The sequence below is a fragment of the Thunnus maccoyii genome, chromosome 19 (assembly GCF_910596095.1).
Source record: "Thunnus maccoyii chromosome 19, fThuMac1.1, whole genome shotgun sequence".
Lineage (NCBI taxonomy): Eukaryota > Metazoa > Chordata > Actinopteri > Scombriformes > Scombridae > Thunnus > Thunnus maccoyii.
The window spans coordinates 6212913-6234109 of NC_056551.1; the positions used below are offsets into that span (position 1 = coordinate 6212913).

General features: G+C 39.1%; 1 protein-coding gene across 1 annotated transcript; it reads left to right on the top strand.

The window, feature by feature from the left end:
* The first annotated feature begins 380 nt into the window (after window positions 1-380).
* On the top strand, window positions 381-19625 carry man1b1a (mannosidase, alpha, class 1B, member 1a). Its single transcript, XM_042395623.1, has 14 exons — window positions 381-664; window positions 1986-2123; window positions 5608-5716; window positions 6590-6900; window positions 7229-7371; window positions 7590-7708; window positions 8625-8816; window positions 9085-9233; window positions 9398-9586; window positions 10057-10247; window positions 10647-10767; window positions 11172-11366; window positions 13514-13645; window positions 14852-19625. Exons 2-14 carry the CDS (start codon window positions 2022-2024, stop codon window positions 15059-15061), a joined length of 2163 nt encoding a protein of 720 aa, XP_042251557.1. The 5' UTR covers window positions 381-664; window positions 1986-2021; the 3' UTR covers window positions 15062-19625.
* Window positions 19626-21197: the final 1572 nt, after the last annotated feature.

Genomic DNA, 21197 nt, shown 5'->3' on the forward strand with positions numbered 1-21197 from the left:
AACCAAATGTTGACTAAGTGTTCTTTGTTCTCAGATGAAGTAATCGGATTATATTTACAAACCTACTGTAAATTAATTTTTTTGAGGTTTATGACAGATATTGTCAGCGTCACACACCCTTTAGCGTTAGACATGCATTGTAAAACCATACATTTAATTTGTATAAATACTGCTCAAGGTTTTGCAAACTTTCCATTTGACAAAAAAATACACTCAAAAAACACGATTTGAATTCAAAGGCACAAAAACTTTTTTGTAAAAATAGCAGTAGCTGGGAATATTGGTGTTCACCACAGACTGTATATACATATATTTATATAGTTTATGGTTTTCACGGGTTGTTAAGGGTTAACGCTCAAACCTTAGGAACACGTGCTGACGTTACATGACGCACAGCATCATTCCTCGTCAGCTCTTACGTTTCCGTATGTGTCTCTCCCCACTCACACGCTAACTTTAGCCATGTTCCCCGCAGTTTCATTTTTTTGACATTCCATATAACAACTGGTCATTTTGTGTGACAGTCAGACGGACTATTGTGTCACATGTTGGCTCTTCTAGCAGCCGAATAGTGCCATTTTCCATTCAAAAACACGCCGAAGAAGCGAGCATCTCCTGGCTAGCTGGTTAGCTTTCAGGAGAATAACGTCGCTGTGAGACGAAGGTGAGGGGGAGGCAGCTGCATGTTTAACTAATATCTCACTTTTTTTGGTAATTTTTGTGTTTAAACAGCATGTCAGTGAAGTTAGGAAGGCAGGACAGAAAGGTAGCAAATTCGCCTATTTAGCTTAAGTTGCTCCGTCGCTGTAGTTAATGGATACATTTAGCTTTTGTTGAGAATAGTGATTGCATTCCTGCAATATTTCTACAGTCCATTAATTATACCAACAAGACTTCTGCTTTAAGTAACAAGCTGCAAGACTGCAGTCCGTGTTATTGTCATTTAAACTCCATTTAGCTTTGCCTATCTATGATAAAGCTTTTTTACAAAGACTACGTGACTGCTTCAAGGAGCATCACTGTATTCGAGATGAATGTTTCCTGATAACAACCAATATTAAAGGTATTTTTAAGAGCCCCTCCAAATTTATACACCTGTGTCTGGCCGACAGCGTCATAACGTCAGCTGTCCATGGTACTGAAGAGGAGGAGGATGATGATGATGATGATGATGAAAACATTGGATGAGTCTGAACAGCCATGAATATTTTATAAATTTTATGTCTTATATGAATAGATAATGAACTATTTACTCACCACAACGTCACTTAATATGACATACTGCATCACTGCACAAGTGTATATCTGTATATCTACATCTTGTATATCTTGTAACCTGCTCATAGTAATTTATATCATGCACACCAGCACTTTATGCCTAAATTGCACTCTGGCTAGATGCCAACTGCATCTCATTGTTAAGCACTTGTACTTGTTCAGTGACAATACAGTTGAATCTATAGTCTAATGCATTATTTACAAAAGCATAAATGAAGTAAATGTCGCAATATGTTTAGGTGACATAATAGGAAGCCTAATGCACAATCAATAGTCAGCGTCACTGTATTTCATATGACTGATGTTACTGGGTTGAAGTGAGTTCAAGCAAGTTAAGTTGGTGGACTTTGATCAGTGCAGCTGCCGCTGGTGGCAGATGTTGCTCAAATAAAGTCTCAAATCAAACAGTGACAATTTTTGGCTTCCTTTTTGGAAAATTTCAGTAGTAAAATTAACATTTCAGTATTAAATATCTTTTTATCAACTGGAAACAGTAGCAGCATACATACACAGAATTTTAACTAAAAATGAAAATAACAAGACATCAGGAAACCTGACATGTTGGCCAGATGAGATGAATGTCCAATACTATATTCATCTCATCTGGTCAACATGTCAGGTTTCCTGATGTCTTGTTATTTTCATTTTTTAGGAAATAATCATTTCCTAAAACAGTCTAACTGTGTTTTCTACTTATCCGAATGCAGCTTCTATGACCTACGACTGTCTGCCCCGATCAGAGGATGTATCCGCCTTCCAGAAAGGACTTCATCTCTCTGACACTCAGTGACCCGCACAGTCACACGTACAACAACGGCAAACACCGGAGACAGTCCTGCTGGAGGGTGAGTGGTCCTGTAGTGCAGCTAGCACATCATGGGTTTTACTGGATTTGATGAATGACAATTCATACCAGACAGCTTGCTGCTGTTCTCTGGCTCTGGTCTATATCTGTAAGTCTGTACACATCATTGCTAAGCGTCAGTTTATGTTTAAACCAGTTTATGGTAAAAGTTAGCGATATGGATAAAATCGTCTCGCATGCTATATCTAACTTTGTATCAAGATTTACACACAGAGACAAATGAAAACAAAAACCTCAATAAATGAGTGGAGAAACATAACAGTTGCACAGTACTTCCATACAGGGCAGAGGGGCTCACTGAATGGATTCATATGAAAACGTGAATCAAATGCTATGGTCTTCACAGTCAACCCAACTCAACATCAATGGGAAATTAGGAGTGACGTGTTAGACAGCGTTCCCCACCACAATCATCAAAACACCAAATAAGAGAATGGTGTTCATCCCTTCATCACCTTACCAAGACACCTTATCTTACTTTTTCTCTTCATTTGTAATTAATCTTTATATTTTGATGCAGTACATTTTATAGAAATTCAACTGAGAAACTGCTTATGGATCAAATAAATTGATAGGAATCTGTGTTTTTGGTAATTAAGTGAATTAAATACCTGAGAAATCAAGATACTTCAACATATTCATGTAAAAAATGCTATAAATTCAATATTGCCATGAAGCTGTAGTGCTCAGTGATTTGCAACATTGTCCACAACACCATAAAACAAGATATACTAAAATAACGGCTGGCCTGATATAAACAGAATAAATCTCTGTTGACAAATGTCTGCCATCTCATCATATATATGTCAGTCAGCCCAGCCCTTGTTGATGGATTCCTCAGTTCTGACTGATTGTGTGCTCCGCAAAAAAAGGCGTCCATTGTAAGCATCCATCTGTTCGGTTATGATTCTGTTCATTCCGCTGAGACAGATTGTCTGTCTTTATGAAATGTATCTTTTTTTGTGACAAATCAATTATTGGATTTCAGTCTTCCTTTCTCACTCCTCTTTTGTTGTACAGCAGCCTGAACTTTCAAACACTTTAGATAAAAGCATCCCCTGAGCGCACTCTGTGTCTGATTACTACAGTGAGATAAAACATGTTCTGTTCATCTCACCGTCTCTTCTGTCTCTAAAATCTCTTTCTAAAATCTTGTTTTCTTTACTTACGCTTCTCTCTCCTCCTTATACCCTCTCACTATGCAGCCCCCCCCCCCCCCGCGCCCCCGCATCTTCTTTGTTAGTTTTGATACTCAGGTTGTACAGGTATATTATGTTGCACTTATTATTTCCCATTTCAAACTTTTGTTGCTGCTTTGTTTACTGGTTTCATCCTTCATAGTTGTACAACTGGTCTTACAACCTCACTCATAATAAGGTTGGTTGTCCACTGGTTATGTTTATGTAACACTGTTTTCACCAGTTCAGTATTCAAATTTAAGGCCTCAGATGGAAATGCTTCCAGTTTTTCACCAAAAACACTTTGTTTTTTGAAGATATTGCTTTATTTTAAATATTGTCAGACGATCCATCAATTCTTTATTTTCAAATCAATGATCACTTTTATTTTTCAAAAAATTTGGAGTCTTAGGTAGTGAAATGCTCTGATATTTTCAGCTTTGTTCCTTATTTTGCATTGTTTTATTATCTTAAAACTGGTATATAACCCCAAGTAGAATTAAAAGGATTTTAATTTGGCTTTCAAAAAATCTGCAGATGCCCGTATCAATCATCATTTCAACATGATTACTTCTGTCCCTTTTCCATAAGGGTAAAACCAGCATAGTCAGCTTTCATAAACACAATTCATTCTGTTGTCAGCGATATGAATTTAAAAGGCGAACCATTGCTTTCGTTGACTGATCTGTTACATTTTGCTTCAGCCGTATATCAACAGACATAAAACCAGCTTTAGAGCAGGGACGTCGATCTGGCTCGGCGCTCCCCCTGTACCTGTGCGTTGTCAAATTTGATCACGGTTTATGGCTCCTGAGAAAACCATTTTCCGTAAATCATATTGCTTTGAGTGGCTTGTTGGCTCAGTGTTTGCTCCTCGAACAACAAAGAGGACTTCTCGTAGTGTTTTAATGCTATTCACATTGGTTTTTCTTCAACATTTCCAAAGACATGCATGTCGGGTTGGAAGCTGACATGCTGACATGCAATGAGGTGTAGCACTCATTAGTGTGTATGTCATGTGTTTTTGTTTGGCAGTCAACCTGCCAAGTGAGTTTCTCAGCTTCCAGCCCAGTGCAGATAGAGCAAATGAATAATTGTCTCTTGCTCATTGTGCAGTATCCAATTTTTTAAAAGGAAAAATATTAATTACATTGTTGTTCACATAGTCAGTTGGCATGGCAGGGACAGACACAGTCACAACATACCATACATGCCTGGTTGATAAATTATGTTTCCTACATTATAAGATAAGATATTTTAAACTCAGGGTTTACTTGCTAGCTTTTTCCCCAGAGCTTTTGACAATATCTCACAGTTTTCTTCAGTGAATGGAACACGCTTAGGTATCATCACGTTACCTATGTTCACTGTTATCATGTAATTTAAAGTCCATACTTAGGTCACGAGACGACACCTGAGCAAATTTCATTCACTGAAGAAGGCTGTGAGATTTGCCCGAAAGCCTCAGAAAACAGCTAGATGGTGACTGTGTTTTTGGGAGGGACAATCACAAAAGGCAATAAATCACTTTATATCATCTTAGTGCACTTCTGAGCATATCGCACATTTTCAAAAAGCATAATATTGAATCATGATGTGCAAAACTTTGGACTGTATAAAATGTCTTTTTGCTGTAGCTTTGAATGTTGAATGAGCTACGAAAGTAAAATAAAGCTATCCCCCCTGAGATAAAGTCTGTTGTGCGTTCTGTCGTTGCTCACAAGCGATGGCTCAATAGTTTCCTGGTGTTGCACAGGTGTTAATTAGAGCAGGTAACAGAGCGGTACCACTCTAGCCTGCCTGTTAGCCTTCTCTCCTGAGAGATTCCAACTCTGTCCCTCCCTCTGCACTGCTGGGTTGAGCTGCTTAGATCGTTTATTTGTAAGCTGTCACTGGGCTTAATACATCAGTTGGAGAGAGATGTTGTGTTCATACAGGGTAAGACATACAAAGTATTTTGTTTTGAAAGCATTTTTTTTTTTGGTCAAACATAACAATTGCTCTTTTTTTCCTCTTTCATGCTGTTCTCTCAGGATAGATAAGAATTTATGTGTTGTTTTTGTTTTTCGATCAAAGTATTTTGGGATCTTTTAATTTTGATCATTAACCGTCAGAGAACGCCATCAGCCATGTCCTTCTTACACTGTGCTGTTTCTAAAGGAAGCGTCAACACATTTCTGAGATATTTTAAGGGGTGTTCGAATCTGCTGACAGATGCTTGTGATTTTCATTCAGAGCTGCGACATGTTTCAATGTAGTAAGTTCTGTTTGTTTATCCGCCTGCAGAAATGGAAGCAGCTGTCTCGGCTCCAGCGAAGCCTCATCCTGTTCCTGCTGGCTCTGCTGCTCATATTTGGACTGCTGTCCTATCCCAGCATCACAGAGCAGTGGAAAGGTAAGTGATGCTCACATGATGCCAGGCTCATACACACACACACACACACACACACACAAACAGGCAGAGACAGAGAGTCTGTCATTATTTATAGTTGTACAGGTTGCTGCATGACCAGTTGAAGTTGATGAGTTGGATATTTGCCTGTTGTTTGGTGGTCATGATGGATTGCAGGTGATTAGTGGAACATCATGAGATGCTGTGTTAGTTTCCTCTTTGTTTAGATTAGTTTTTGTGCATGTGTGTTTGCGCACACCTGCTTGCTTTAAGTCTTGGTTTGAAAGACAGTAAGATATACATATATATACAGTATATAACATACATAGTCATAGTCAACCAGTTTGGACTGGAAGTAACTGGGCTGTGTCTGTGCCCTCTTGGCTCTGACATTGGTCTACAGGCTGTATGGTAACATGTAAAGCAGCAACAGCTTCAGTCCTCCTTCACTGTCTACATATGATGTATCCAGGCACAGTACTTGTGAGTCCAACACACAATCACTGTAGTTACGCATTTAAAACAAGAAAATAGGCTTGAAGCCTCAAAAGGCACTTCAGGTTGATTACGAGCGTATTGCATGAATAAAACTTCAGCAGCCACACAGCCTACAGAGGCAACTGTATCGATTCAAATAGAGGCTCATCAGTTCTGTCAGACACATACGTCTGTTGTTTGCTGATTGAAAGGGCAAGAAGGACAGTCAGTCATTTTCTCATTGTTTTGGGGTTTCAGTGTGGACGAGCATTTTCAGATTTAGCTGTCATAATGTGGATGTGGTGTTAGCTTGTTTACTTATTTATTCTGTGTGTGTGTGTGTGTGTGTGTGTGTGTGTGTGTGTGTGTGTGTGTGTGTGTGTGTGTGTGTGTGTGTAGGGTTGTCTGACAGGGAGGACTGGCTGGAACTGAATGATAGAGACTTAAAGCCTGTGCCTCCAGGTGTGAAGCCTGTTTTGGGTCCAGCTGCAGGTAAAACTCCAGCTCCTGTGGCGGGGCCACATCTGGGGCCAGCTGTGGTCCCAGATGCTGTGGTCCCAGATGCTGTGGTCCCAGGCGCTGTGGTTCCAGACGCTGTGGTTCCAGATGCTGTGGGTCCAGTGGCTGTGGTTCCAGATGCTTTGGGTCCAGATTCTGTGGCGGAGCTTAAAGGACCAAACATGCCTATTTTGGCAAAACCCCCCATCAAGGTTAGAGTTGTGTTTATATTTTTTTATTTCACCATGACTTAAATGCTAGAGTTGGCTGAGGTTCAATCATTTTCATCTGCCATTCCTTGCCAGAAATTAAAATGACCCTGCCCGCAAATATCTATCATATTAAGTATATATCTTAATGTGTGTTGGTCTTACATATGAATTACATTCAGACACAATCTGACTGCCACAGATACAGTCAATTACTTATTTTTCAAAAGACAACTTACTGTGCTTGGGAGAAAAATGTCAGATGGCAACAAGACCTGACATCATCATTTGGGTACTTTGTGCCTAGCTCTAGCTGTTTGCTTATCCACAGAAAAAGCCATTCCCAAACAAGAGAGGTCCACCAAGCCTGCAGAAAGGTGGAAATGTTTCAGACACAGTTGGTGGGGAAAGGCAAGAACAAGAGGTGGTTCAAGATGAAGGAGAGGAAGAGGAAAAAGAAAAGAAGATTGTCAGGTGGTCTAATTGTTTGCTTCTTTTCTCTATAAACAACTGTACAGAAGTTTTTGGAACTGTTGAGAAAAGTAGAGGGCATGCAAGATAGTGCTCAGAAGATCAGAATCAATTATTTTCCAGCTGCCTCAAGGCCCTGGACCAACTGTTGTTCCTATAAATCTATCAGAAAAGCAGTAAATAATTTAGATCTAAGACAGGTTTTTATTTTTGTCATGCAGCTGGCGAGGAGCGATGATTGAAGCCGATCAGGCCACAGAGCCTTCACCCTCAGCCAATGAGAAAGAAGCTGCAGCACCCCCAGCACCAGCCAACCCTGCTGACACCGTCCCACTGGCAGGTCAGTACTGCACTTATACTCATGCTAGCAGCATGGCTGTTAGCGTGGCCCAGAGGATGTACAGAGCACCACCGTGAGGTTGACATTTGTGGATTAAAGTGAAAAATCTTGACAACTGTTAGGTTGAATGTTATGAAATTTGGTACAGGTATTCAAGTTCTCTAGAGCATACGTTCTAATGACTTTGGTGACCCTCTGACTTTTCCTGTAGTGCCACCATGAGGTTACTATATTGGTTTTTATTGAAATATCTCAACAACTATTGGATGGACTACCATGCAGTTTGGTACAGACATTCAAAACTGATCCCCTGACCTTTCTTCAAGGTCAACATTTTAATTTGTCCATTATTTTGGTTATATGCAATATTAAATTAATGAAATACCCATCAGCCTCAGCTGTACTTTGCGTTTAGTGCTAATTAGACTAAACGCTAAACTAAGATAGTTAACATTACAGCTACTTAACATTAACATGTTAACATTGTCATTGTGAGCATGTTAGCTTTTAGCTCAAAGCACTCCTGTGCCCAACTGCAGACTCACAGGGCCACTAGCATAGCTTTAGACTCTTAGTCTTGTTCTGTTCTTCCAGGAGCAGAGGAAAATACAAACTTTTCATGCTTTTTTGGTTCTACTGAGAAACTTTTTTCCTGTCATACAGATTCTTTAATGTAGTGTTGGCCAGCTCTACTGGTATATGCTGTTTTAAAGACCAGCATCTCTTTTTTGCTTAAAATTCGAACACTTTTTAACTTGCTGTGCTCAAAGCAGCCACACATGGCACAGAGTATTCCTTCTACTGAAAATAATCAAAAAACGAGATGTGCATTGTTGAGAGAGCTTCCCAGAGGAAAAAGACTTTTAAGATTATGCTTTTATCTCTTATTCATTCCTTTGTGGGCCTTTGTTTGTAGTTTCAGCTGGAGCTGTGGACAGACTTGAGGCAGTACGTGATGCCTTCCGACATGCATGGAAAGGCTATAAGGACTACGCCTGGGGTCATGATGAGCTCAAGCCCATCTCCAAGTCTTTTGGCGAGTGGTTTGGATTGGGTTTAACACTCATTGATTCTCTGGACACCATGTGGATTATGGGCTTAAAAGAAGGTACTGTATATCTTCCCTGTATAATAGGGCTGGTAGATAATATCAATATAGAGTTTTGGGACAGACAACAAAAAAATTTGTTTCGGAATTTGCGCTGCCATAAGGAAATCTGCATGCGTTTACTTGCATCTTTCCATTTACATGCTATGGACATAATTGTCCAATCTCCAATTTCCTTTTAGCTTGATACTTGACAGTTTTGGATGCTCATGCTGCAGATACATGTTGATCAGTGACTGAGGTTTGTACTCTGCCTCACTCCACACAGAGTTTGCAGAGGCAAAGGACTGGGTAGAGAAAGAGCTGTCCTTCAACAAAAACGTGGACGTGAATCTTTTTGAGACGACCATCCGCGTCCTTGGGGGCCTGCTGAGCACCTACCATCTAACAGGAGACCATCTTTTCCTAGAGAAAGCTGTGAGCCATTCTCACTGTCGTTTTTTCTTCTGTTTTGTTTTAGAACATAATGATTTCGTTTAGGGCTCTGAGTTTTACCAAAATACTTTAAATACGATACTTAACTTATAAAAGACAGAAAAGTTATTTTACCTTGTAATTCAGTTTCTTCTTTCCACTTAAAGAAAGACCTGGGGTCCAGGTTGATGCCCGCTTTCAAAACACCCTCAAAGATCCCATTCTCAGACGTCAACATTGGAAAGGGAACAGCCCACCCTCCTCGATGGACATCAGACAGCACACTGGCTGAGGTCACAAGCATTCAGCTGGAATTCAGAGAGCTGAGCCACCTCACTCAGGACCCGCTGTACCAGGTCAGGACACCTGGAGGGCCTCCATAACAGTAAAATACACTGTTAAAAACATTTCCTGGGTTGAGATAGAGGGTTTCAGTTCAGTTCAAATCAGACATTTAGAAGAGCTCGCAAAGACTTGTGTGATCAATTGAAGTGACAAGGTAGGATTTGCTTTAAATCCATCATGTTGTCAGTTTGTGAGTGATTCCAGAAACCAGAGCTTGTGCCTGAAGATTTTCAGCCCAGTCTGACATGAACTTGAATAATTTCTGTCATAAGTTGAGCCAAGCCTGTGAGACATGGCTTTGGGTGAGCCCAGTTTCATCAAAGTGTGAAATTGCTGATAATTTTCCAATGAGAAATTTCTTGTAGCAGTATTTTTTTTTTTATTTAAATATTCCCACAAATGTTCCCACACACCAGTGGCCGGTGGATTCATTATCTCATGTCTTGGTGTTAATGTCAGCTCTCCTTTTTTATATCTCCAGGAGGTTGTGAACGAGGTAATGAAGCTGGTCCACAAGCTTCCAGGCAAACATGACGGCCTGGTGCCCATGTTCATCAACACCAACAGTGGCCAGTTCACCCACAAAGGAGTCTTCACACTGGGCGCCAGGGCAGACAGCTACTATGAATACCTGCTCAAACAGTGGATCCAGGGAGGCAAGACAGAAGACGAGTAATTACAACTTTACATTTCTGAGATGCTGTTCTGTGATTGTGAATGAAAACACTGGATTGTAAAAGCTGGAACAACAAAGCCGTGGAAAAGCAAATTTGGAGTATATTCACAAAGTCAGAATCACTTTAGAGCCAGAAAATAAAACATTAATGCAGAGACATTTTGAGGATAATATGATCCGACACAGTAGTACACAGTAGTCAACTTTTAGTGGAATGGTGCATTAATGATTTGCCATATTGTGATATATGTCGACATCTTTTTAAAAATGTGATATTGATATCAGTCTTATTGCCCATCCCTGAATATAATATAATATTATATTATATCATATATTATTATACAATATTATTTATATAACTAACATGTCCTATTTCTTTTCTGTGTTTTGTTCAGCCTGTTGGAGGACTACCTTCAGGCTATTGAAGGAGTGAAAAAACACCTTGTGAGACAGACGGGGCCCAGCAGATTGACCTTTGTTGGAGAGTTGTCACATAACCGCTTCAATGCTAAAATGGTAGAGATGTTCAACGAAATTCAGTGTGCAAAATACAGGGTTGTCAGGGGGTCTTGGATCCTTTAATTACCTTCGGACCTGCTGAAAACCTCAAACTCTCATTTTGTGGTGATGATGTGTATAGCTTGTGGCTGACATAGGCTTACTGTGATTTGGAAGTACCACACAGCACAGGACCCCCTGATGGTTACAGGGTATTTTGCACTCTGCCAAAACAAACAATGGCCGCCTTGTTGAATCAATCAGCCTTTGTGCTTTTGTTGAATCAGTAGCTGTACAGACTTGTGCAGTCACTCTATCAGCCAGTCCAATCAATTCCAACTCTCGGCTACCATCATTATCTCTCATCATTCTTCTGTCCCTTCCTTCCTGATTGCACCTTTCCCGCTGTCGCTCCCCTTCAGGACCACCTGGTGTGCTTCCTGCCAGGAACCTTGGCGCTGGGGGCCCACAACGGCCTCCCAGGGGACCATATGGATCTGGCTGTGCAGCTGATGGAGACCTGTCACCAGATGTACAAACAGATGGAGACTGGGCTGAGCCCGGAAATTGCACACTTCAGCCTGCAATCCAGTGACGGGCGCGATGTTGTTGTCAAGGTGAGGCTTACAGCAGACTGGTGGTGTTTGATCATCTTCATTTTTTGTGTGTTTCTGTTTTCTGTGTTTGTGCACCATAAGTTGGTTTCTAAATGTATTCTCTTTAAAATTCAATTCAATTTAAGATTGAATAAAACCCCAAAACAGGAAATTTACTTTTAGAAGTGGACAAACATATTAGGGATCAGTAATGGTTATTTAAATGTCTTTTATCTTTTGCAGTGTCATTGTGTATTGGGAAGCACTGCTGTCATTTTAGTGTGTTGCTGATGCGTCTGAATGGAAATGCAAATCTGTATGAAAAAAGACTCTAAGAACCAAAAGGAGAAAGAGCCCATACCAGATTGAATGAGCCAGTAAATACAATGTTGCATAAAAATCAGTTATTTTAAATTTGTCATGGGAGTTGTGAACCTTCCCTACCCTCCTCAGCACTCATTTTGTTTGTCATTACCAGGTCTTGGTTTATTGAAGTGTCTAGTATTTTTGTAAGTATCTCCTCTGCTGCCTTCATTAACCTCAGATACATGTATGGAAAAGTAAGGGGGGGAAAGTAAAACAAAACAAAAAAAACTGGACTATCGGGGATTGGCTGATACTGTGAGCTGTTTTGATCGACAGCTGAAGAATTACTTGTAAAGACAAGCTTTTCAGAAATTCCCTATTTCATTAATTGTCTTTTATTCTGTTTTATTTACTTAAGTCCTTTGTGCACAAGTCAGTGGTGCTTTTGTAAACGCAGTCCTGAACAGTGGGCCTACGGCACAAAGTATTGAATTTCACCAAAATGTATAAGTCCTGGGAAAAATAACTTTTTACAGTTTGTTTTAAAGTAAGCAGAGTCACATCTAGCACCAGGAAGATTTCAAAACATCAGTTTTGCTTTATTCTTTTCTTTTTGTGATCAACTTGTTATTGAATTTGACACATGAAAATCATTGTACACAAGATACCATGCAAACAAACAGTATGTACATATCACTATTGCCTTGCAAAAAAAAGTAAAAAGAAAAAACACCCACAAAAAAAGACAACACACAGACACTAGATAATGTGTGTAGGTCTTCTTGCATTATATCAAAGTGACATATTATATCTGTGCAAGAAGTGTGGGTATGAAAGAGAACCAATGAGGAATTCATCAAAGTATTTAGCTGGTGGGGGCATAGGGATCATAGAAAAAAGAAAATTAAGTTGACTAAGAACATTCATTTTTATTATTTATTTTATTATAAGATTCTGTCTTGCCATGACATTTTAAGATTAAATCATCTCTGGATATCGGATAAAATGTCCAGTTTGAGTCATCTTATGTGTTAATTTGAGGTAAAGACCTGGAGATATTGGTAAGGTAGAGAAATGCCTCGTCCGCATACAGAGAAATTTTATGTTGTGTACTTTGTATACTGATAGGTGAGATGTGGGGATTCAGTCTGATTGTCTGGGCCAACAGTTCCAGTGACAGCAGAAAGAGACAATGAGCAGCCTTGACAAATATGACGCTGCAGGCAAAATGTTTTGGACAGAATATTACCTGTCTGTACAACTACACAAGGATTAGTGTAAAGTGTTTTAACCATGATATGTAGTTTCTATCAAGTCCAACTTCCTCCAAAACCACCCATAAGTATTCCCAAACCACTCTATCAAAGGCTTTTTGTGCATCTAAGCTGAACACAGCTGCAGTGAGCGCATCTGATTCAGATGCATATATGATGTGGAAAAGCTGTCTAATAATTCTGACACAAGTCTCCCCTTTATAAATCCTGTTTGGTCATGATAGTTTTTCTTGATTCTTCATGCTTGAAACCACAACTAATCTCATAAAAATGCTCTTAACAATTTTGTTTCTTTTTTTCCCTCCTCAAAGTGCTGTGAAGGCAGCATCGAAATATCTGGGACACTGCTGTCCTAATGTCTGATCTGCAGTCGTACACTGAATTTTGAATCTGAGTCTGCTCTTAACTTGTATTTAATCTTAACTGTAGCTTAGCTCATGTGTGCTCACTGTTGATAAAACGTTTTCAAACATTTTCAATTTCAGTGTGACTGCTTGGTTGAGTAAGGGTCAAGCTGTGAGACTGAACTTTATCTGATTACTTTTATTGATTTAAATATTTACTGACAACTTCTCCTTTATCTTTCAGCCTGCAGACAGACACAACCTGCTAAGACCAGAGACGGTGGAAAGTCTGTTCTACATGTACAGATATACTAAGGACACAAAGTACCAAGACTGGGGATGGGAGATACTGCAGAGCTTTAATAAGTACACTAAGGTACAGACAACTGACCTTAGACTAGCTTTAGTTTCATCACATTTTTTAATTATCCAGGAAATAAAATTATTTGGCCTGTTTCATTATTAAGAGGTCAGGTCATCCAAGTCAGGTATATTTTCCTACCTGCTCCAAGTGGTATCTAGTTTTATATTTGGTCGTTAGCAGAGACAGCAGATATCTCAAAACCTCTACATATTAAATTTAATTTATCTGCATGGCTAAATACCACTGGGGGTTTGTTAGAAAATATGTTTGGTTTTTTTTGTTGTTGTTGTTTGTTTGTTTTTGGTTTTATTTGTGATTTTGGTGAACCCTTAAGGACACACAATTATGGAACCACACATGCTGGCTGAGTTGTTTTGCTTACATATTTTTTCTGGAAAAAAAACTTCCTGTGTTTCATATAAGAGGTGCTTGTGAGAAGCTGTGCATAGATTTAAAAACCATCAGGGAAATACACACATACAACATATAATGCTATATAAAGTGTTTATAAGTAAACAAGACTGCATGACTTTTAATTTGGCTCATGTTTGACTTGTAATGGTAATTAATTCTTCTTTTGTTTTATTTTGTGCTGTGTTTTCTGTGACTATTATTGTATTTACTACATGAATACAGTCTAGGTGTGGTTTTAAATCACAAAAACTCAAAATCAAGTTCAGCAAAATGAAAAGTGAAATACTGTAGTCGTACACCCGGGCCAGGAATCAAACTGTGGACATTGCAGTTATGTGGTATGCACCTTAACCATTATCTCACTGAGGCACCCAGTGGACATACTTTTGACAGAGAAAAGAAAAACAGGTGATGCTCATCAAGCAAACACGTCAGTCAAAACAAAAGTCAAGACAAAATAATTTGAAGAAGTCTATCTTGCTTTCGGGTTCGGCAGAGCTTTGTGTCTTTTAAGCAAACGTTTAACTTGCATCATGATTTCAATGAAATGACATTCAATGTAGCTCGTTTTGTCACCAGTTTCCCCAATATTTTTAATGGTTGATAAAGATTACATTGGTTTAAAGGTGGACAGGGGCCATGTTTTTCTGCTTCCAAAGGGGTGGTATGACAGAAAAGGCTTGAGAACTGCAACCTTTAGGCCATCATAGATGTCTTTACAACACAACAGAAGTAACTGTAAATACCAAAATACTCTTTGAAGTTTTCTATCCAGTAACTGACCTAATACCTCCACCTCTGCAGGTGTCCGATGGCGGCTACACGTCCATTAACAACGTCCGTGACCCCGTTAACCCCGGGCCCCGTGACAAGATGGAGAGCTTCTTCCTCGGCGAGACACTGAAGTACCTGTACCTGCTCTTCTCTGACGACTTGGAGCTGCTCAGTCTAGACAAGTATGTCTTCAACACAGAGGCCCATCCACTCCCCATATGGCCTTCTCCACCAAAGTGATGTGACCATACAGGAGACATCTGTAAAGATCTGGCCCGTATGAGTCAATGACTGTAACGGCCGCTCAGTCAGGCAAGTCTACAAGCAACCGTCCAGACTGGACTGCTGTGTTTAGCAGTAAAGCAGATATGTGCCGTCCACCTGTACTTTGATACGTTTCCATGTGGAGGAATTTATTTTGGATTTTCCTTTTTTTTAATTTTTCCTAAGGAAAATGTTTGTGATAGAGCTGGTCTCTACTGTAAACAACTTTTGTAAAAATCAGTTTGGGCTTGCTAGGGCTAACAGGAAGCAAGAAAGAAGATTTTGGAAGGGCTTTATTACTTGAGTGGCTTGGATAGTTGTTCTTTATATGTATGTATGTGGGGAAAGCGCTCATTCATCCTACATACTGCAGTGAGGTGTCATGGCTGTGACTGTGGTGGTCAACCAATTCTTTTAATACACTAATGTTTGAAGGTGCAGTAACCAATCATGGAAATGTATGAAAGATGTTCAGATAAGCTTCTATTTAAACAGATTGCTCTAGGCGACGAATCCCTGACTACTTGTTAGAGTCTTTGCTTTGGCTACATTCAGTGCACTTAAGTATAAAACATACATTTAAAAAGTTCTCATTTTTATTCCCTCTAGGGAAATATATGTCCTGTATTTGTCCAATCATAAGTATTCAGGAGCAGCAGGCAGCTGCAGTGCAGCGCCCAGGAACCAGTTTCACTTCTGAGGCCAGTTCTTGCTGTAAAGCAGAGGTAGAGTGTTCCTAATACCTAACATGCATGTCTTTAATTATATAAAGACTAGTTAAAGTATTAGGAAGTTTAGGTACACAAACATTAGTAATGTACTTTTACTTTACTTTTACAAACTGCTTCTTTCCTGTTGCTTATTTTCTGATCAGTGCAGCCTCCAGGTGTTGATCAGTAGATTCTCACCAAATTTTTTCCAGACTCCTGACTGAGTTTACCAAATGTAGGTTGTCTTTCTTTGAGACCACCAGATTAAAACACTGGTTATAATTGTTACTAAGATGGAACATTTAAACAACTGTGAAGCCCCAGAATGCACTGCACTTCAACTTCAAATTGATTACTTTATTGGGCACCACTGTCACACACATAGCAGTGATTTATTAGATGCTGACAGATAACAAATTACTGCACATTCACACCTCGTTGTGTCTTTAAAGGGAAGCCTGGTTGTTGTTTATATTTAATGTGGATGTGGCAGAAAAGTCACAGTTTTTAGGTCATGTCTATATGACCTAAATGTGTAAAAGTAAAACAGATGTACTGTATAGAGATGTAATGAATGAATGAGTCTTAGATGATTCAGGGCTGCACACATTATGACAGCTTGTTTTATTGATGAATGTAGACATTTGTTCTGTGATTTTTTTTAAAATTATTATTATTTTACATGTTTGTCATAGACATGCACCTGTCAGAAAGTACGTTTACATGCACTCTAGTAAGCCGGTTTTGAGTCTTATCCTGGTTTTGATTATATTCAGGATGGGATGTGTATATGGAACACGGACTAACCTGATTGTTTGTCTCCGTATACATGATCCTAACATGATCAAGGTTTCTGATCGTCAAAGTATGCAAGGAAAAACCCACTTTGGTCTCTGGCCGACAGGACTTTACCACTCTGCTACATCAGCCTGATCACAACTGTAATACTGGTGTGCATGTAAACACACTCAGTGAGTGTAACGCTTATTTTACATCACATGAAGGAAAATGAATTAAGGCTGCTATGCCGTCTTAAATTTGTAGTTACTGTGTAGTTAAAGCAAAATAAAGCAACTGGGAACATGATCATTTCCTGTGTCAGGGACAGTATACATGCAGCCGTTCATTCATCCATTTATCACACCCAACTTGTATAAGAAGTGAAGTTTGTTGAATTGTTTTCTTCATACTCGAAGGAATTTGATTCATTGCTGTTTAGCATTCCCTGACTCCCCGTCAAACATTGATGTAGAGCAGTGTGGGAGCGCTTGTTTTCCATATGCTAACATTGAAAAATCACTTTGAAGGACATATCTGTTGTACTGTAGCTGCTGTGTTGAAGATGGTTGAACCTACATTTTGTTATTGTACTATCACCTTCAATTCTTCAATCCAGAGTTTCTGTTTTGATTCATTTTTCCACAGTGAAGACAGACAGTCAAGTCCAGGTTTTAAGCATCTTCTCTTGTTAATGAACGTCTGTCTAACAGAGAGCCATATACTAACTAACATCACTGAATGTGCACTACATTTGCCAATGCGCTGCTGTGCCTATTGAAACGTATATTGTGCTACGGTGGTTTGTTTCTGTTGTCTTTTATTGCTGCTGCATCAGTGGTGTTTATTTGTGAAGTGCTCTGAGTGAAAGTTTGATTTATGGCTCGTATTTTTACTCTGGATGTGTGGGTGACAAAACAATATGGATGTAAATATTTTGTGTAAACTGTTTCTAACCTGTCTGTTGAATCAAACGTGCATCTGCTGATTATTGAGCCCTTTCTGGTCTTAATTTTATACCAAGCGGCATTCATTTACGAAGACTGATGTCTGATAAATAAGTGATTTTCTGAATCTATTGCATCACACATCAAGGGGGAAAATTTAATATCCTAATTTAAAACATACATTTTGAAAATGACTCATTTGATGTAAGAACATCTGTTCTACAACTTAAAAATGACTCATTCATAGTATTTCATGGTTTATTAAAGTGATTTCAATTCCTGCCGCATAAGGAATGATAATTAGATGAGAAATTCATTACAGAGCTATAAGAGGGCTGAACGAAACATGAGCTTTTTATGTTTCTCTGTTCACTTTAACCCAGACATGACCTGTAAAGTGCCACCAGGTCATATCTTGTCTAATCTAGTCTAGATTGTTGTGTGACTTTCACAGACAAACCACTCTGGGTACTTTTCAAACATGATGCTACTATATAAAATAGCAACCAGGTTCATGTCTGAAAGGGGCAACGGCTTTATGGACAATGCCAGTAAAAACTAAAGCCATTCCATCACCAGATCACGGGTGATGAGTGAGGAAACCAAACTAGATCTATGTGGAATAACTCTTAACCAATGTTAATATGGTTTGAGTGTAATAGTTTTTGACAACAATATATATCAAGATATATCAGGCTTTGGATACTCAGGCAATATCATAAGATTTGTTGACAGTAAGAAAAGTTTATATTATTGCCAGCTTATCCTTCATCACAATAAAAGTTTCAGATGGTGCCACAAAGACAGGAAGGTGATTGTGATATCACATCAGTGTCTCATAGCAGGAAGCTCACAGGTTAAGTCTCTTCAAAAGCCAATTTTTATGATGTAAGAAAAGCAGCCGTGTCTTTAGCTTGACCTATATTCTTTTTTTTTCCTTCACTTGATTAGTATTGGCATCATAAACCAAAGGGTTGTACTATGTACTGTATCCATAGAGGGATAGGAGATCTCAAGTCAGAACTCAAAAACATTAAAATGCAATGAACGTCGGGGTCTTCACATTGATAAATGCTCTGCTCTCTCTGTATAATTGCCTCTCTTATCTTTGGCATCAATCAGCCTTTGTCAGATATTCATGATCATTATTTTGTGTAAAGAGACTGATGGTAACAGAAAAGATAAAAGACCAGAAATGACTCATTAAGCTCCCCAGTGAGCTCCCACACAAGCTATTTAAATTCACTTCAACTTGTCATTTAACATAGTCATTATTTTTCACTGCTGATTTTTTCCACATATTGGAATTATTATTTCTATTTTTTAAGAAAATTAGGCAGTCTGATCCCATTTTTTTATAAACTGTAATGGTCAGGAAATTGATTCTGCAAAACCTTGTTTAGAACTGTAAGGTTTTTTGAAGCAAAAGGAGGTTTTGATGTACAGTATTTGACTACTAATCAAGCATTTTGTCCAATTCAACACTTTTATTAGCTGATTGGCTGAATCTTCCACTTGTGATAATGTTGATAAATGTTATTAATGTGATTGTTATTGAACTCAAGCCATAGCAAAGTGACAACTTAACTATTTTACACAGATGTGGGCGACAAAGCATCAGTGTTGTTCATCAGTGTCTTGCCTGCAGAGGTTCCTGCTTCAGTGAGTGAGGGGCCAAAGACATGGATCAATATTGTTTTTAATGGTGCAATCGATTAATTGAGCCATACTAGAGGGGAAAAAAACCACATCTTGACACAGCGGTCACTACTCTCCGTGATGACAGAGCCAGTGTACTAAGTCAATAACTCTTCTGGCTATTTTGAAGACAATGCAAAGTATTTATTTTAATTTGCCCTTTTGCCCTGTGTTCAGTTTTCAGAGCAGACACAGTTATAGAAGTTTCTCCTTTTCGTTTGTACTTTTCATGGTGCTGTGTTTGCCAATGTTTGTCTCTGCTGATTCCCAGCCATTTGTCAAATCCGCATTCACTGTACAGATGACTGATTCTGCACTTTGTAACTCAAGTTGTGGCTTACTGCAATGTTCACCAAATTCAAACTTTTTTCCTGCCTACTACATTTTTAAATAAAGGTTTTCAATGAAGGTTTTGAACCGTATCTTGTTTTGAATGAATAAAAACAACATAAGGAAATCCTGAAAAAGATTCAAGGCCTCGGTATGCCTTAAAAGGACTAGTGTGATGTCATATGATGTGTCGTCTGACCACATGTAGCCCAGTCAGAGCCTCCTTCTGGCTGTGTCACACTGCCTCCATGATCTCTCTCAAAGACTGCTGTGTCTTGTTTGTCTTTGTAGTCTCTCCCCTGAAATATTCATGTTGGGCCTGTTTGTACACACAAAAACTGAAGGAGGTAGTTGTGCAAGGAGTGAAAAAAGAGCTTGATCAAGGAGTTCACACACCAACACAGACCTCACCAATCGCCACATCAAGCGGCTGAAGTTACAAAAATTGTCAGACGCTGCCCCAATCCTGCTGTGGCAAGTGCTGTTTCAGAAGCTGGTAGATGATCTCACAAGCACTTCATTTGAAGAATACTGAAGCTGTCACATGAGTCATCAGACTGCTGCATTCAAAGCAGTGTCAGCTGTCATTTATTTGACATTGGTAGTCAGCTGAGTCGTGACCTAAGGAGCAAATTCCTGCAGACACGTTCCAAACTCTTGTGTAAAACCTTCCCACAAGAGTGGAGGCTGAGCAGACTGATGGTTATGGGTTTGGGGATTGCATGTTCATCAATCGCATACTAAAACATCAACTTGAGATGCCTTTGGCTGACTTCTAAAAACTAGAGATTGTCAGTACTCCAACACCAGGGGGCAGTAGAAACCATCCATCACTGTCTTCACCAGAAACACACACTTCCTAATGATCCTAATGAATGCAGTGGCTTGTACTGTAGTTGTTCATTAATGCACAAAGCAGCGCTCCATACCAGGAAGTGTTTTTCATCTTAAAAGAGTAAATTGCAGAGTGTCTGCCTGTGTCAAGTCTTTGTAGCGGGTACAAAAGGAGTGTGATCAATAAAAAGAGAAGGACCATGCATATATATGCTGCTGTTGTAATACAGTGCATGCTATTGCAACAGCACTATATGAATAGAGTCATCTCTTCCTAATCTCAAAATAATCATTATTTTCCATTTTTTTAATGTCTATATATTTCCAATTCGTTTTTATTTTTCTGTGTCCAGAAGAACTTCAGGATCTTTCAACCTTTTGCAACAAGTGACTGTCTGTTTGACTGACATGCCATTAGGAGTGAACAGGCTACCATGACTGATGTGTGAACACGATTAGACTGTTTCTTCAGGACAGTGTTGACATTTGTCGTTGCTCTTTTCAGCGCCCACTTTCACTCAACTGTCCAAAAGATTTGCAGGTTCCTTGCTTGTCCAGCAACTTGCCTGACATGTCCTCAGACAAGCATTTTATAAGTTTCCATCATTTGAGAAAGAGTGGAGAGTTTTCACCCTCGATAAAAAAAAAAAGTCAGTTTGAATCCTTTTTAATGGCGTATTATTTTTATATTAACTCACTTTGTGTTACACTCTGTTAAGGTTGCAGTGAAGTCACTGCCCCTGTACTCAAATAAAAATGAAAACTGACACAGAAATTCACATAATAACATGTGAAGCCTTGATAGCATTCAAGGCT

Coding starts and splice junctions, on each gene's coding strand:
- man1b1a (XM_042395623.1), top strand. CDS start 2,022: ATGTATCCGCCTTCCAGAAAGGACTTCATCTCTCTGACACTCAGTGAC. Junction 5,717..6,589: donor CATCACAGAGCAGTGGAAAG/GTAAGTGATGCT, acceptor GTGTGTGTGTAG/GGTTGTCTGACAGGGAGGAC. Junction 8,817..9,084: donor GATTATGGGCTTAAAAGAAG/GTACTGTATATC, acceptor CACTCCACACAG/AGTTTGCAGAGGCAAAGGAC.